The sequence below is a fragment of the Triticum aestivum genome, chromosome 5D, assembly GCF_018294505.1.
Source record: "Triticum aestivum cultivar Chinese Spring chromosome 5D, IWGSC CS RefSeq v2.1, whole genome shotgun sequence".
Classification (NCBI taxonomy): Eukaryota; Viridiplantae; Streptophyta; class Magnoliopsida; order Poales; family Poaceae; genus Triticum; species Triticum aestivum.
This window is the reverse complement of record NC_057808.1, coordinates 522,056,774-522,071,510: the sequence shown is the minus strand read 5'-3', so window position 1 is coordinate 522,071,510 and position 14,737 is coordinate 522,056,774. Positions and strand designations below refer to the sequence as shown.

The following is a 14,737-nucleotide window of genomic DNA, read 5'->3' as shown; positions in this document are numbered from 1 at the left end:
TTTAAAGATAAGATCATTTTGAGCACATTTGTTGGGTTTTGGTTGATGAAGTCTTGAAGCAAGCAATCAACCTATTTTTAAAATGTGTGAACATTTTTTAGATGTCTTGAAACATTTTTTTCAATCGCAAGGATATTTTGTGGAAATTACAAGAATTTTTGTTGCATCTCATGAACATTTGAAAAATGTGGCGATCATATTTTTAAACATGATAAATTTTTCAATGATATGGACATTTTTTAAATATTCTAAACATTTTAAAAATTGTGTGAACAAACTTTTCCACTTCATGAACTTTTTTAAATGCGCGATGAACATTGTTTAATACCCAATGAACATATATATTCTTTAAACACCCGATAAACAATTTTACTACAAGATAAACCATTTTTATATAAAATTAGTAAAACAGAAATATTTTTCAAACATATATATATATATATGTATATGTATTTATAAAATATCATATTATATCTATACCTACTAACAAAGTAATTAGTGCTTGTGCCTGTCTGTCATGTCCTTTTGCAGAAATCCCCCTGCCCTTTACCGAAATCAACCCGTAGTCTAGATTTAAGTGTCACCAGAGAAAATATTTCATTTGCAAAAAACTCCCTGTAGTTTCCTCGAACAAATCCGCGGTCCAGGTTTAAGTGCCTCCAAAAAAACTGTTCATGGCTTGCAGAAAACGCGTTGGTATTTGGTTTACTCAACCCATAGTTCATATCATATTTTTTGAAGTCATATCTTTTAAACTGTAACTCCAATTTTAACATCTTATACATGGAATTTAATTAAAAAATGTATATAATATGAATATGATGTTATTTTACATGTTAACCATTTTCAAAGTTCTACATAAGGTGTAACCTTTATTAATAGTGCATGATTTCTCTTTCCGAACACCTCAACAAGACTAGATTGGAGACGAAATAAACATCTATAACCACATATGCACGCGTGGCAAAACCTCGCAAGGGTAAAAGAAAGTGGATTTCTCATCATATGTCGCGAGAGAGACGTCTGAGAATTTACCACATTCAAACGTGTTGTGATTGTGTGAGCACTGGGGCCACCGTCAGTGAGGGTGGGAAGGAGGATAAGCGGCAACAGGATGGAATGTCATGTTGAAATAAAGAACATACACTTTTTGGGGTCTTTGAGTCATGGTTATTAGATAAGGGGCGTGTGTTATTTTTTCCTCCTGTTGAAACGCATAGACACTTTTGCTAGCATATAAAAAGGGTGAAATAGAAAAAAAAATATAACCCCCAATAAAACCATAGATTGTACATTTTGCCTTTTTGAGATAACCATACATAGCACGTAGCTTGCACAAGCTAAACTAGCAATCAGACATGTTCTTGAAATCCCCCCGCAAAAAAAGAGATATGTTCTTGGACTAAAACCGGTATTGACAAAATGTGGTCTATGGGCCAACAAATCTCCCTAGGCAACGTGGGAGTCGCGACAGGCGAGACGTAAGACGCACCCCCTAGTTCTTCTCTTCCCAAGGAAAAATCGTCAAGCCCACAAATAGCATAGTGTGGTTTCCTTCCTCGAAGAAGCTACAATCTCCCATCCCATGCAAAAACTATTTGGCACGTACCCCACCCCCCCCCCCCCCCCCCCCCCCCCCAGCGTCCGCTCCTTTTTGGGCCCGCCCATTTTGGGATTCCTTCCCCACCGGTTCTAGAATATTCCTAGAACCGGTCTGTTCTTTTTTCTTTTGTTTTTTCTTTCACTTTTTCTTTCTTTTTTTCCTTTTTATTTTTTCTTTTCCGTCTCGTTTTTCTTTACTGTTCTATTTTTTCTTATTTTATTTTTTGAGGCCATTTTTCAAAATTGTGAACATATTTTCTCAAATCATGAATTTTTTTCAAGTCATGAACATTTTAAGAGTTTGCAAACATTTTTTACAAATTCACAAAGATTTTGTAAAATCATGAATATTTTTTGAATTTACGAACATTTTAAAATATTCCCGAACATTTGAACATTTTTTTCAGACCTGTGAACATTTATTTTTGAATTGGCGAACATTTTTCGAAAGGATAAACATTTTTCAGAAATTGTGGGGGGGGGACAATTTTTGTAATTCAAAAACAGTTTTTTAAATGCGTGAACATTTTTCAAATACATGAATTTTTTTATAAGCGAACATTTTCTGGATCAATGAACTTTTTCGTAATTCATGATCATTTTTTGAATTTTCTGAATTTTTTTACAAAATCATGAGCAATTAATTTTTGAATTTTCCACCAACTGTTCAATTTCATAACATTATTTGAATACACAAACATTTTTTTCAAAATCATAATTTTTTTTATTTCCTGAGCTTTTTTTCGTAATCGTGAACATTTTTTTGTAAAATCACGAACTTTTTTTGAATCCATGAACATTTTATGATTTCTTGAATATTTTTTCTAAATGCACATTTTTTTAAAATTTCAGAACTTTTTGTAATCCCAAATTATTGTTATTAGAATAGAAAAAAACAGATTAAATAAAAAAATAAAAAACTACGATCCCTGTCCCGGCTGAACCGCTCAACTGGAAGTCCAGATAGAGGCGTTCTTGGTTCCACATCTGAAACTTCCCTGGAACCCTAGCGGTAGCGGCGGCAAGCGCACGACGAGCAGTGATGGCGTAGGTGAGGCGGCCGGAGGCAGGCCCTAGCAGGGGCGCACGGCAGCTGGCGCCGCCGGCCGCGCACAACGCAGGGTAAGGCTGGAGCACCACCGGCCGGCATGTATGTTTTCTCCTCCTTGGTTCAAAGTATGCTTTCGATTTTGCTTGTAAGGATGAATTTAACTGACTAATTATTATCAGTTCCCTCCAACCGAGAATTGATAAACAATGCTGTATTTGTGGGGATTTTTATTTGTCAATTGGACCACCTGGTCTGAAATCCTAGCTACGCCACTGTCGCGATTGAGACATTTAATTTCATAGGGGTCATCAATAGGACTGAAAAAATCACGGGCACAATACACCATATACCATCTTCAGCTCTAGTAGTGACAGAAAAACTCCAGCTTAATGGGTTGAATGAAATCTTGGAACTAATCTATGCGGATCATATGCCTATCGCACACTGGCTTCTCCTTGACCTTTCTCAAGATCAATCACCGCCGGTGACATGTTTTTTAGGACTTGGTGTTCAGAGTACGAGCGCAGGTTGCTCATGCCACCTCCTGGAGAAATCTCCATCCCTGAATCCCTCCCAAGTCTTGAAGCAGAAAATTGGCCATTCGCTCTCATTGGCTACATGTCAGACGACCGGTTTGCGTACTCTTGAACCAATGCCCCAAAGAGTGACGGTCTTTCGATCAGGGCGGCAGGCCGGTCAAACTCCTTTGCTAGTCCTGATAACAGTGATTCACAGTTTAGAAAATGCTATTTAGGAAAAAAGCTATTTTTGGTGCCAAGTTTCTGAAACTGTAAACAGTGTATGCAAACAAGGTTTCAGTTGTATGGTTCCTGAAAGAAAAGGGCATGCTAAATTTCGGGTGGTTACCTGCATCGACTACCAGGACTCTGTCGCAGTCCATGACCGTCGGTATCCTGTGCGCAATGCTGATGATGGTACACTCCGCAAAGTCTTCCCGGATGATCCTCTGAATCACGGCATCGGTTTGGGAGTCCACCGACGCAGTGGCCTCGTCCATGAACAGTATTTTACTGTGTTTCAGCATCACCCGGCCTAGGCAAAGCAGTTGCCGCTGTCCCACGCTCCAGTTCTCGCCGTTGTCGACAACTAGGTAAGCAAACATTCGAAAAAAGAAAAGGAAATTCATTAAAATGTTTTAAAATCATATTTTGGCATGTCAATGCACAAAATCCGGTTAGTTTGTTCATGCTGAACATCATGTAGAATCGAAAGAGTGAGCACTAAACTATAACTAGGGTACCTGATGCGTCAAGCTTTTCAGGTTTTGATGTGACGGCTTCCTTCAGCTGACAACGGTCCAAGGCCTAGAAAGGAAACAAGTTTAAATTCTGAAGATAGAACATTTTGGGGAGACAAAATAAAAATTTAGTATTGTTTGTCAAATACCTGCCAAATTTCAACATCAGAGTACTCCTCGAGCGGGTCAATGTTGCTTCGGATGGTACCTTCAAAGAGCACGGGCTCTTGAGGTATGATACCGAACCGTGACCTCAAATCATGGAGTCCTAAGGTGCATATGTCAACACCGTCGATGATAATCTTCCCCTCGGAAGGCTCCACTATTCTGAACAAGGCCTGAATTAGTGTTGATTTCCCACTGCCAGTCCTACCAACAACTCCGATCTTCTCTCCTCCGTGTATGCTTAGTGTGATGCCCTTGAGCACTAGTGGAGTGTTATGACGATACCTAACCTGAATATATACATATCACACATGTAAGTTCTTGTTCAGGTCATGTTTTTTTTTTGTTTCAGGACAAGGTTAAATAATAATACCCCATGAAGAATAATTTACCTTGAGATCGATGACTTCGATATCACCTCTTGTTGGCCAGTTTGCAACAGGCAGACAGTCCTTGATCCTCCACTCTGCCTCACACGGGATGTTTACGAACTGCTTTATCCTCTCGACTGACACCATTTTGTTCTCGATGAAGCAACTCATCCATACGGCCCAGAACAAGACTGAGTTGAGGGATAGACCATACGAGAGCGATAGACCAACAAATTCTGCATCATAAAAATGGCTTAGAAACTTCATCATGAAAATGGAGCAAGTGAACAGTATGAGCAACCGTCTCTTCATCATTAAGCAAAAACAAATTGTTGAAGAAGAGCTAGAGAAGAAGCTTAATTACCTGGCTGGATGAAGCTTTTGGGCAGAGTGACCATGAGCAAGGCAGTGAAGCAAAGAACGAAGCTCCCGGCCAGCTCCAGCCGGAAACCGAGCCACTCGTTGGCGCCATTGTTGTGGAAGTCCATCCTCAGGCTAGAGTTGACCCGGTTGAGGTTCTCCTGGAAGAAGCCATCGCCCTTCCTGAAGCACCTGATGGTCATGACACCCTGAACCGTCTCCGAGAAGTGGTGGATCACCGGAGCCTTTGTGATGGACTCAAGCCGCGTCAGCTCCCTCGACGTCGCAAGGTAGTATCCCTGCAAATCAAATTGGAATTACCGTTAAGGTGTCTGAGGGTTCTTGCATTGCATTGCACGTTGGACTGAACTAGATCATAGCTTACCCGGTACCACAGGTTGAGTATGAGCAGAGGGATGATGGCGATGACAGACGGCCAGGCCACCTGGCATGTGACGATCAACACGCTGATCACAGTGATGTACATGGAGATGCTGAGCCACACGAAGAAGGGCAGGAAGAGGTCGACGTTGGTCTGGTCGGACGACGCCCTGCTCAGTATCCTGCCGGACGGGGTGGTGTCGAAGAAGGACATGGGCGCGTGGAGGATGCTGTTGAGGATCTGCTTGAAGAAGGAGTTGGCGGTCTGGAGGCCGATGAAGGCCACCAGGAAGGACCGGCCCGACACGAGCACCACCGACGCGACGGCGATGATGGCGTACACCTCGATGAACAGCGCCGGCCGGAACGACGCGGCGTTCTCGGCGTCGGTCTCGTAGGCCAGCCAGTAGTCGCTGGCCAGCACGGACCCCTGCCATGCCACGGACACGGCCACCACCAGCGCCACGCCCCACCACCCCCACGCCTCCGTCATGTACTGCTTGTACACGGCCAGGCTCACGTGCCCGCTCGCGCGCTCCTCCTCCTTGATCAGCCGCGCCGACGCCTTCTCCGCCACCACGGACGCCTCCCCGTTCGACGGCCTTCTGCCACTGCCCTTTCTGGACGGCTGCCGGGAGATGGCCAGCGTCTCCCCCTTCTCGTCAGACACCGGCGCCGCGCCCTCCACGAGCTCCATGGAGCTGTCGTGCGCCGCGACGAGCGCAGCAAAGTCGGAGCCGCGCTGGATGAGCTCGTCGTACTTGCCGGATTGCACTATCGTACCCTCCTTCATCACCTGCACACAAGTGAACATCATGCATTAATTTCATCTCAATGCAAAGAGAGAAACAATGCATGCGCTACTGCTTGAGAGCGTGCAGACATGCTTACATATATGATGTCAGCGTTGTGCAAGAAATCGACTTGGTGGGTCACAAGTACCACAGTCTTGTTCTTCAGAGCACCTCGAACACATTCCTGCGAAAACACAATCCGTTAAGCAACTACTACTGTATTATCAAACACTCAGTTCAGTCTAGTCTAGATAAGTATAGATAGTAAAATGTAGGTACCTTGAAGATCTCGCTGCCGGTGTGCGCGTCGACGGCGCTGAAGACGTCGTCGAGGAGGTAGATGTCGCAGTCCTGGTAGACGGCTCGGGCGAGCTGGATGCGCTGCTTCTGGCCTCCGCTGAGGTTGATCCCTCGCTCGCCGATCTCCGTCTGGTCGCCGAACTCCATCATCTCCATGTCCTTCTCCAGGCAGCACACCCTGATCACCTCCTTGTACCGCTCCCCGTGCATCGGCTGCCCGAACAGGATGTTCTCCTCGATGGTGCCGTTCTGGATCCACGCCGTCTGCGCCACGTACGCCGTCGTGCCGCACACCTTGACCTGCAATGCAGAGAGATTCAGAATCATCGATTATTCAGTGTCTGTCAAAGCATCGTTGCGTTGCAGCACACATACTCTCCTAACAGAAAATTATAAGCAGCAGTGAAAGTATGTAAATGCAAGTCTTGGATTCATCGCTGAAAAATGTTGAAAAAAAGTCGGGATGAAACAGATTTTATTTATCTTGCATACATCAAGCAATCACTAAAAAGTACCCCCTCAGTCCCATAATATAAGATGTGTTGCAAGCTAACATAGCTTGTAAAAACATCTTATATTGTGGACGGAGGGGGTAAACAGCAAGGGCATCTGTCTGAATGACATACTATTCCTACAGAAACTCACAACTCAGCATCAGAGAAATTTTGGTTTCTTTGCGGTGCAGTTTGCATATTTGCGTATGAAGACAAGAGACACAAAATTTATCTCTCTTTATTTTTGGCGCGGGTCCAACAATATCTATCTGATCCGAGATTTCAGATTGCTTTTGTCGATACAAAACGAGGGCGTCCGGGTGTGGTTGTCCGTAGGCATACCAACTGACCTCACAAGATTGTGAATAGACCGCACCTTTGTTCCTTTGCTGGCGTTTTGATCGATCATGGCAAATCCAATACCAACCCCCACATCGACGAGGCATTATTCATCGCAGCCTTTGATGTGGAAATGTTCAGGCAGGCATAAGCCAGATTCCTCGTAAAAAAAGGCATTATTTATGGTTTATTGCTTGTGGGGAAGTGATGATGCCTCTAGCTGTATTCTCGTATGTCGTTTTCATCGCACTAATAAGCTAGCTGGTGGCCAGTACTACAAAAATGGCACATTCACTATTAAAAAAAAAGACACCTTCATCATCATCAAGAAGGAAAAACCATGATGAGTTCCAATCAGGGCAGAGTGATGAGTAATAAACTCATGAGCCATCATACGACTGACCGGCCGTCTTGGTAGCTGAATGGACCCGTGGTGTGGTGGTGTCGAGATCCAATCATCCAGTTCCGCCCGACAGACACCATGATGCGTCTCTTTAACTAGTAGACAACAGAAGATGAAACAAGATTTCATGTGGTGGTAGTGGACTGCCAGGCACTAGCCATTTCGTCAGACCATCGAGTTGTCGACTACTACGTGACTGCTTCTGGAAAGTTGATGCCGCCGATGACAAGCTCATACAGACAGCACCAGTGGCCGCCGCCTCAATCATGCAACCCAAGGCAGACTCTCTCTCTCTCTCTTCTCCCACGTGGTCTTTTAAGCGTCGCACGCTGCAATCGTACGTGCCTTCGCTGCAGCGGCGAGTGAGAGAGAAAGCTTCCGTCGAGGCCGACCGAGGGGACAGACTTAAACGAGAGCAAGAACGGCCATGATCGATAGGTACGTACGGCATTTCAATTTTTGGTTTATTCATGCATATGCATATGCAGTACCATGTGTGGTCTCCCGACAGGACCAATGCAGATGCAACCACCCATGCATCATATTAACTGCAAGAGATCGACGGATATGCGTACCTTGCCGGAGACCTTGCGCGTCTCGCCGAGGATGCAGCCCAGCAGCGACGACTTGCCGGACCCGACCATGCCGACCACGGCCGCCAGCTTGCCGCTGCGGATCTCCAGGTCGATGCCGCGCAGCACCTCCTTCCCAGACTCTGTCTCCTCGTCGTCCCACGTGAACACCCCGTCCCTCGCATGCACGGCCACCCCGCCGTCCCGCGACGCCGCCGCCGGCTCCCTCTCCACCGCGCCCTCGTCCAGCTCCGGGCTCGTCATGTACCTACCACACCACACCACCCCGCATGCACGATTAATTAACTAACTAAACCCATGAAGAAATACACGTGCGCGCGGCGCGATCATATAACGTACGAGTCGAGGCGCTGGAGCGAGATCATGGCCTGCGAGGCCTGGATCATGGCCTGGGGGAAGTTGCGCATGGGCTCCTGGAGGATCTTGAAGAGCGAGGTGGCGGTGAAGACGAGGCCGGCGTCGAGGGGCACGCCGACGGCGACGCAGGTGCCGAAGACGAGCGCCGACACCACGGTGGGCGCGCTCCAGAGCACCACGATGTTGCCGGAGATGGAGTACATGAAGCGGGTGAGCCACCCGAACTCGAGCCGCCGGAACCGGCCGATGCGGGCGTTGAAGTGCTCCTCCCACGCCTGGAACTTGATCACGCGCATGTAGCTCAGCATCTCGTTCGTCGCCTTCATCCGCTTGTCCCGCTCGCCGGACAGGGAGAACTGGTACCGGTTGTTCCGGCGGGTGCCCAGCAGCACGAACGCCATCACGCCCAACACGCCCACCAGCGCCGACGTCACCGGCGGGCCCAGGTAGATGTACAGCAGGCCAAGCGCCACGCCCACCTGCAATGCAATTTCACAGTGCATCCTCAGAATCCATTTTGTTTTTCTTCGAAAAATAAAGTAATATTGTGTAAACTGACAAAAATATATTTAAAAGGTCAAAAGAATTGAGAAACAATTGTAACAAAAATGATTCAGTGCTATACTCACATGTAAAATTTCGCGAAGAAATAACTTCCACGGTGATCGGTGCAAAAGAAAATACAGATCTTTATAAAGGTTGCTATTCAAGGTTTTTGAATTTGGTTTTTTCTTTGCCCAGAATTAACCAGATGTCTTTTCTTCGTGAAAATTGGCTAAAACACTCGATCACCTTCACTACAAAGAGTTTTAGATTTTTTTTCAGTGTTTGCTGCTTTTTAAATTAAATTTAGCAGATGTGCCTAGACCTAGGTTTCAAAGATTTGCGCCCTCAAGAGAGTACCTATATTGTTTGTCTTGACAATTCATCTATTTTCTTACCGAGTACAAATTGTAACAAAATATCCATGCATATATGATATGCCTACTTCTGCTTATGAAGTATAACTCCATCCGTCCCGGATTATTTGTTGCGAAACTGAATAGAAATGAATGTATTTAAAATTAAAAATACATTTAGATATATCTATTTCTGCGTTAAATAATTTCGGACGGAGTGAGTATATATTAATGCACGAGTAGCTCGAAACGAGACTTGCGCTAATAATACGCTACTCCTACCTGCACCGATGCGTCGGCTCACGTGCACAATATAGTGCCGTGATTCGCAAGGTTATTCTACTAGCGGTTCCTATCGAGAGGATCAGTCCAAGAAAAACAAAGTGGGGACAGATCCTACTAGACTCACTCAATGCATCTCAACCACTACCGGGCCACGACGAACATCAACTGTAGCTCACACAGAGAAATCAGTACTGTATGTACTCCCTTCATAAATGATCTAAACGCTCTTATATTAGTTTACAAAGGAAGTATTAAGTAATGTATGCCTGACCGCCGAGATGGCACCGGCGATTGGTCGCATGTATAGTGATCTAAACCGCTCGTATATTTCTTTACAGAGGGAAAACATATTAAACAATAGAGAATTTAAACGAAACTGCTCAAGTGTCATACCGATGTGTAAATTTTCACGAAGAAATGACTTAGGGCATCTACAATGCCGACCATCAAATCGTCCGACCCTCAAATCGTCCGCATATGTTTGGACCGCACGGTCAAATCGCGGGTCTGTATCGGTCCGATCGGCAGTCTGGAGGTGTTTTTTCCGGCCTATACATAAAGCCAAAGAGCTAGAGTTGGTGATCACTAAATAATACGCCTAATCCTGCTCGCGAAGTCAACGTATATATATTAACAGAGATTTTCTCGGTCCATGAGAAGTGAACGTATCGTTGTGCTTAATAGTAATATTGTACGCCTACTCCTGCCTGCACCAATGCGTCGGCTCACGTGCACAATAGACAACTCGGGCCCGTGATCCGCAATCTTCTTCTAGAAGCGGAACCTATTGGTAGAGGCAGTGGCGGAGCTACGTAGGAGCGAAACATGGCCACGGCCCGCCCAGCCAAGGATGAAAACAGTGAATAGTCTGGGCCAAATTAAGCTGCCAGGGAAACTTGTGCGTGCTTTTCATTACATTAGCCCGCCCTGTTGTTTGCTTAAAGCTCCGCCACTGGGTAGAGGATCACTCCAAAAAACAAAAGGACAGATCCTACTAGACTCGATGCATCTCAACCACTACTGGGCAGACATCAATTGAAGTCCACACAGAGAAATCAGTACTGTATAGCTTGAGTAATGTATGCCCAGACAGCGCCGAGATGGCCCCGGTGACTGGTCGCATGTCTAGGCCAATTAAACCTGCACGTCCAGTCCAACCGATTTCTGACCAGAGCGGCAGCAAGCCAAGTATAGCATACGAGTAGGTAGTACATCCGGCTCAAAACAACAAAAAGTACGGCCATAGCCTATACGTATACGCATACGCATGGCGTGGCGCAGCGCTGACTGACACGGGTCTTGCATACGCACGAAGCGACGATTGAAAGAGAAACTAAACCAACTCTGGTGTGGTTTTTTTTTATCAATCAGTTTAATTCAGGTAATTAATTAATGGGCTTTCCGCAAAAGAAAAGTAGGCAATGAGCTTGGGCCCCTGGAGTCGGGGAAAGAACACTGAACCACGGATCCCATGAGCGATTTGGACATGCTACTAAGATACTGTATAATTGAAGTGCGATGGTCGCTGTCTTGAAGGAAACACAAGAGAGACTTTCGTTTACGAAATCATTCATCGCGATTGACGTCGACGAGTACCTCCATGCGTATCACGGACGAATTTTTTATGTGGACTCTTGCTCCTTACGGTTACTAGGGTAGTACTCCGGCCATGAATACTTGATGGCTGCTGCCACCGTGACCGGGTCGACTCGACTCGACCGCAGTACCAGAGGTCCAGAGCTAGCGGCCCGCTCGATCACTCGTCGCCAGCAACAAAAACGCAATTAATGCGTGGATACGTCGAACAAACCAACGGACCAACCAACGAAACGTAAGGCTCAACCGGAGGAGATAGATAGGACTTGTGTGAACTGTATGCCGTGCGCGGCAGGGCAGGGCAGGCCGCCAAGCCAGCGGCCAGAGCTGAGTGTACGTTCATGAACAAGTGACCGTGCCACGCCTGCTGGAGGACAAAACGAAGAAGGAAAATTCACCCTTCTCTATCTCGCAAGCAAGGAAAATGCCATCAGCGAATCTACTGTAGCCGGCCCGGGTCACGTCAGTCGATCCTTGTTCTCTTGCGTTGACGTCAGTGAATACCTCATCGGCCGCCCGATTCTTCTATCCAACGCATGATTGGAGCAGAAACACGTTCCACGAAATTGCCAATGTTCCACACCAACAATCATGCATGCATGCATGCATAGTACGAGTACTCGGAAAGAAAGAAAGCAACCGATCAATGGAGGAGTCAATGGACGTACGTACCTGGAGCGGCATGAGCCAGAGGTAGTGGATCTGGAGCATCATGTCGGAGAGCTGCTGCGCGTCGACGGCCATGTAGTTGACGATCATGCCCAGCCCGTGCTTCTGCCGCGCGGAGCACGACAGGCGGAGGCCCTTGCGGTAGAGCGCGGTGATGAGAGCGCCCCGGATCTGCATCCCCAGCTTCTGGCAGTGGAAGTTGTACTGGTGGCTGCACAGCGCCTCCATCGCCTTCGCCCCCAGCAGCGCCAGCACCAGCCGCGCCCCCTCCCACAGCGGCCGCCGCTCCGCCGCCGACGTGAAGCTCACGAAGCTCTGGATCAGCGTCGGCCCCACGTACATCACCGTCAGCCGCAGCAGCGCCAGCCCCGCGTTCAGCAGGAACAGCGGCCAGAAGCACCGGAGCAGCGCGTGCCGGACCGGGTTGTTGTCCTTGCGCGCCCAGGAGGACGGCCAGTGCGAGAGGAAGAGCGCGTGCATGCGCTCCGGCCGGTGCGCTGGCGCGAGGGTCGGCACGTCTGACAGGTCTAGTGGTGAGCGGTACCCGCGCTGGATCAGCGGGTTCATCCACGCCCACGACATGCGGGATAGCCATGACGCGCTCGCGTACGGCGTCGTGTTCTTCTCCTTGTTGGCTTCCTCTTCTTCTTCGGACCGATTGTCATCGGTGGCTTGTTCTTTTTCGGAGATTCCCGTGGCGCCCATGACGGCGACGACGGGGAGCGGGAGGGACAGGACGAGCGCCGCGATCGCGAGCGCGTCGTCGGGCAGGGCGCCGGCGCCGGACGCGAGGCGCGCGGCGGCTGCGCCGGCGAGGAGCGCGGTGAGCGCGGACGCGGCGAGCCAGAAGAGGCGGAGCGTGAGCGGGTGCGCCGCCGCGCGGAACCGCTTCTCGTGCCCCACCAGGGCGGCGGCGGCGAGGTGCGCCGCGCACTGCAGCGCCAGGAACACCGCCTCCTGGACCTCGCCCTCGCCGCCACGCATCACAATTGACAGAACGAGCAGCACGCCGTAGAACCCCGCGAGGACCGCGGAGGCCGCCAGCGCCAGGACGAACCCCGCGCCGACCCGCACCGCCCGGGGCCGCCCCCGGTCGAGCAGCGGCTTGTCGGCGCCGTTGCCGTTGACGGCGCCATCCCGCCGGCGGGACAGTACCTTACCCACCGCGAGGCAGAGCACGGCGACCAAGAACGCCGCGGCCGCCGCGGAGAGCATGAGCCGCTGCGAGCACGTGGAGAGGAAGAGGAAGGCGGCCCAGTCGAGGACGCCCGTGTCCGCCGCGGAGGGGAGGCCGCAGGTCCTCGTGGTGAGCCACCACGGGGCCGTCGAGGCGAGCTCCATGGGCGGATCAGCGGCGGCGCATGCAGAAGCAGAAGCAGAGACGGACAAGAGCAGGGGAGCTCCGCGGCGCGCTGGGGTTTGCCGTCTGGTCCTCGGGGGTAGAGGGGAGGGGACGAGGCGTCTTTGGTTTTGACGGGCCGCGGCTTGTTTTTGGACAGTATTAAGGAGCCACGCTCGTCACCAACTACGTGGTGATCGTTCTCCAGCTGCTACGGGTGCAGAGTGCCAGCGAGAGTAGTTTATTGGTGGGGCGGAGTGCCGTCCGGAGTCCGGAGTGGGACGAGTATCTTGGTCACCTAGGACTAGGAAGGAAGCGACTCCATCACTAGCTGGCGTCGTGGCATGGCTGCGAGCCACACTTGGCGCCTGCTGCTGCTGTGGCTGGCCGCCTGGCCGTACGATTGATTCGATGTGAAAAATATGTTTAGCTGGGCTGGTGATTGTCTGATTGACAGGGGAGGAGACTTGTTTGGTTTCCACGATGAAGGGAGGGGAGGATGGACGAGCTGGGCACGGCCGCCGGTGGGTAGTAAATAAATTTGGTTATCTTGCCCGATCCCTGCCAATGTTTTTGTCAGAAGCATCAACCGTGTGAATATAGCCCACGGGCACATCCTTGGGTCGTAAATTCATTGTCCTGACTCCTGACAATGCACGAAATTATACTCCGTCCGTCCCAAAATTCTTATCTTAAATTAATCTAGATATAGATGTATCTAATACTAAAACGTGACTTGATACATTCGTATTTAGACAAATTTAAGGTAAAAATTTTGGAACGGAGGGAGTACTAACTATTGATAGACCTTGGATCGGAGTAGGCTAGTAGATCCGGTGAACCTACCTTGTCCAGCAGCAGATGAACTCGAGCCGGAGGCCATCGTGATGCTAGAGCACACGGCGATGGCAGAGAGTAGGCGACGGTGGTGGAGCTTCCCGTAAGCACCGCGCTAACCCTAGATCGGTAGGGATTGTAGGTGGGGATTGTGGCAGCGATTAACCTCGTAATTTATGCCCCGGCCCCCACCTCTGTTTATATAGCGCGGGTCACAGGGGCCCACCAACCATGGTTTGGTTGTGCGCCCCCGATCAGGGCGCGAGTCAGGGGCCCGTTCGACCCGTTGGGTTCGAACGGGAGAGAGATCAACCTAACATTCTCCCCCTTGATCTCAACTTTACTTTTAACTTTATACTTTCTAGTTTATCTGTTTCATCACATATTGGTACATAGAGCATGTTTCATCGTCACGGCTTAATTGCCGTTAGAATCATACAGCTACAACATACTTTATGTTCAGAAACAAATTCTGTTCCTTTTGGGCCTATCCAGGAATCATAAGGCTTTCCCTTAAACCCATGCCGGCTAAGTGTTCCTTGAACACATTGGGTGGTAAGCCTTTCGTTAGCGGATCCGCAAGCATATCCTTTGTCCTTATATGCTCGAGACTTATAGTTTGATCCTGGATTTTATCTTTCACA

General features: G+C 48.7%; 1 protein-coding gene across 1 annotated transcript; it reads right to left on the bottom strand.

Moving 5' to 3' along the window:
* Nucleotides 1-2,934: 2,934 nt before the first annotated feature.
* On the bottom strand, nt 2,935-13,524 carry LOC123123425 (ABC transporter C family member 4). Its single transcript, XM_044543925.1, has 12 exons — nt 11,921-13,524; nt 8,451-8,947; nt 8,094-8,358; nt 6,262-6,582; nt 6,080-6,166; nt 5,193-5,984; nt 4,812-5,106; nt 4,469-4,683; nt 4,061-4,366; nt 3,915-3,978; nt 3,521-3,760; nt 2,935-3,368 (listed from the first exon to the last, which is right to left on the bottom strand). The coding sequence occupies exons 1-12, from the start codon at nt 13,256-13,258 to the stop codon at nt 3,268-3,270; spliced, it is 4,521 nt and encodes a 1,506-aa protein (XP_044399860.1). The 5' UTR covers nt 13,259-13,524; the 3' UTR covers nt 2,935-3,267.
* Between the last annotated feature and the right edge of the window lie 1,213 nt (nt 13,525-14,737).

Coding starts and splice junctions, on each gene's coding strand:
- LOC123123425 (XM_044543925.1), bottom strand. CDS start 13,258: ATGGAGCTCGCCTCGACGGCCCCGTGGTGGCTCACCACGAGGACCTGC. Junction 8,359..8,450: donor TCGCTCCAGCGCCTCGACTC/GTACGTTATATG, acceptor GTGGTGTGGTAG/GTACATGACGAGCCCGGAGC. Junction 4,684..4,811: donor CAAAAGCTTCATCCAGCCAG/GTAATTAAGCTT, acceptor TTTATGATGCAG/AATTTGTTGGTCTATCGCTC.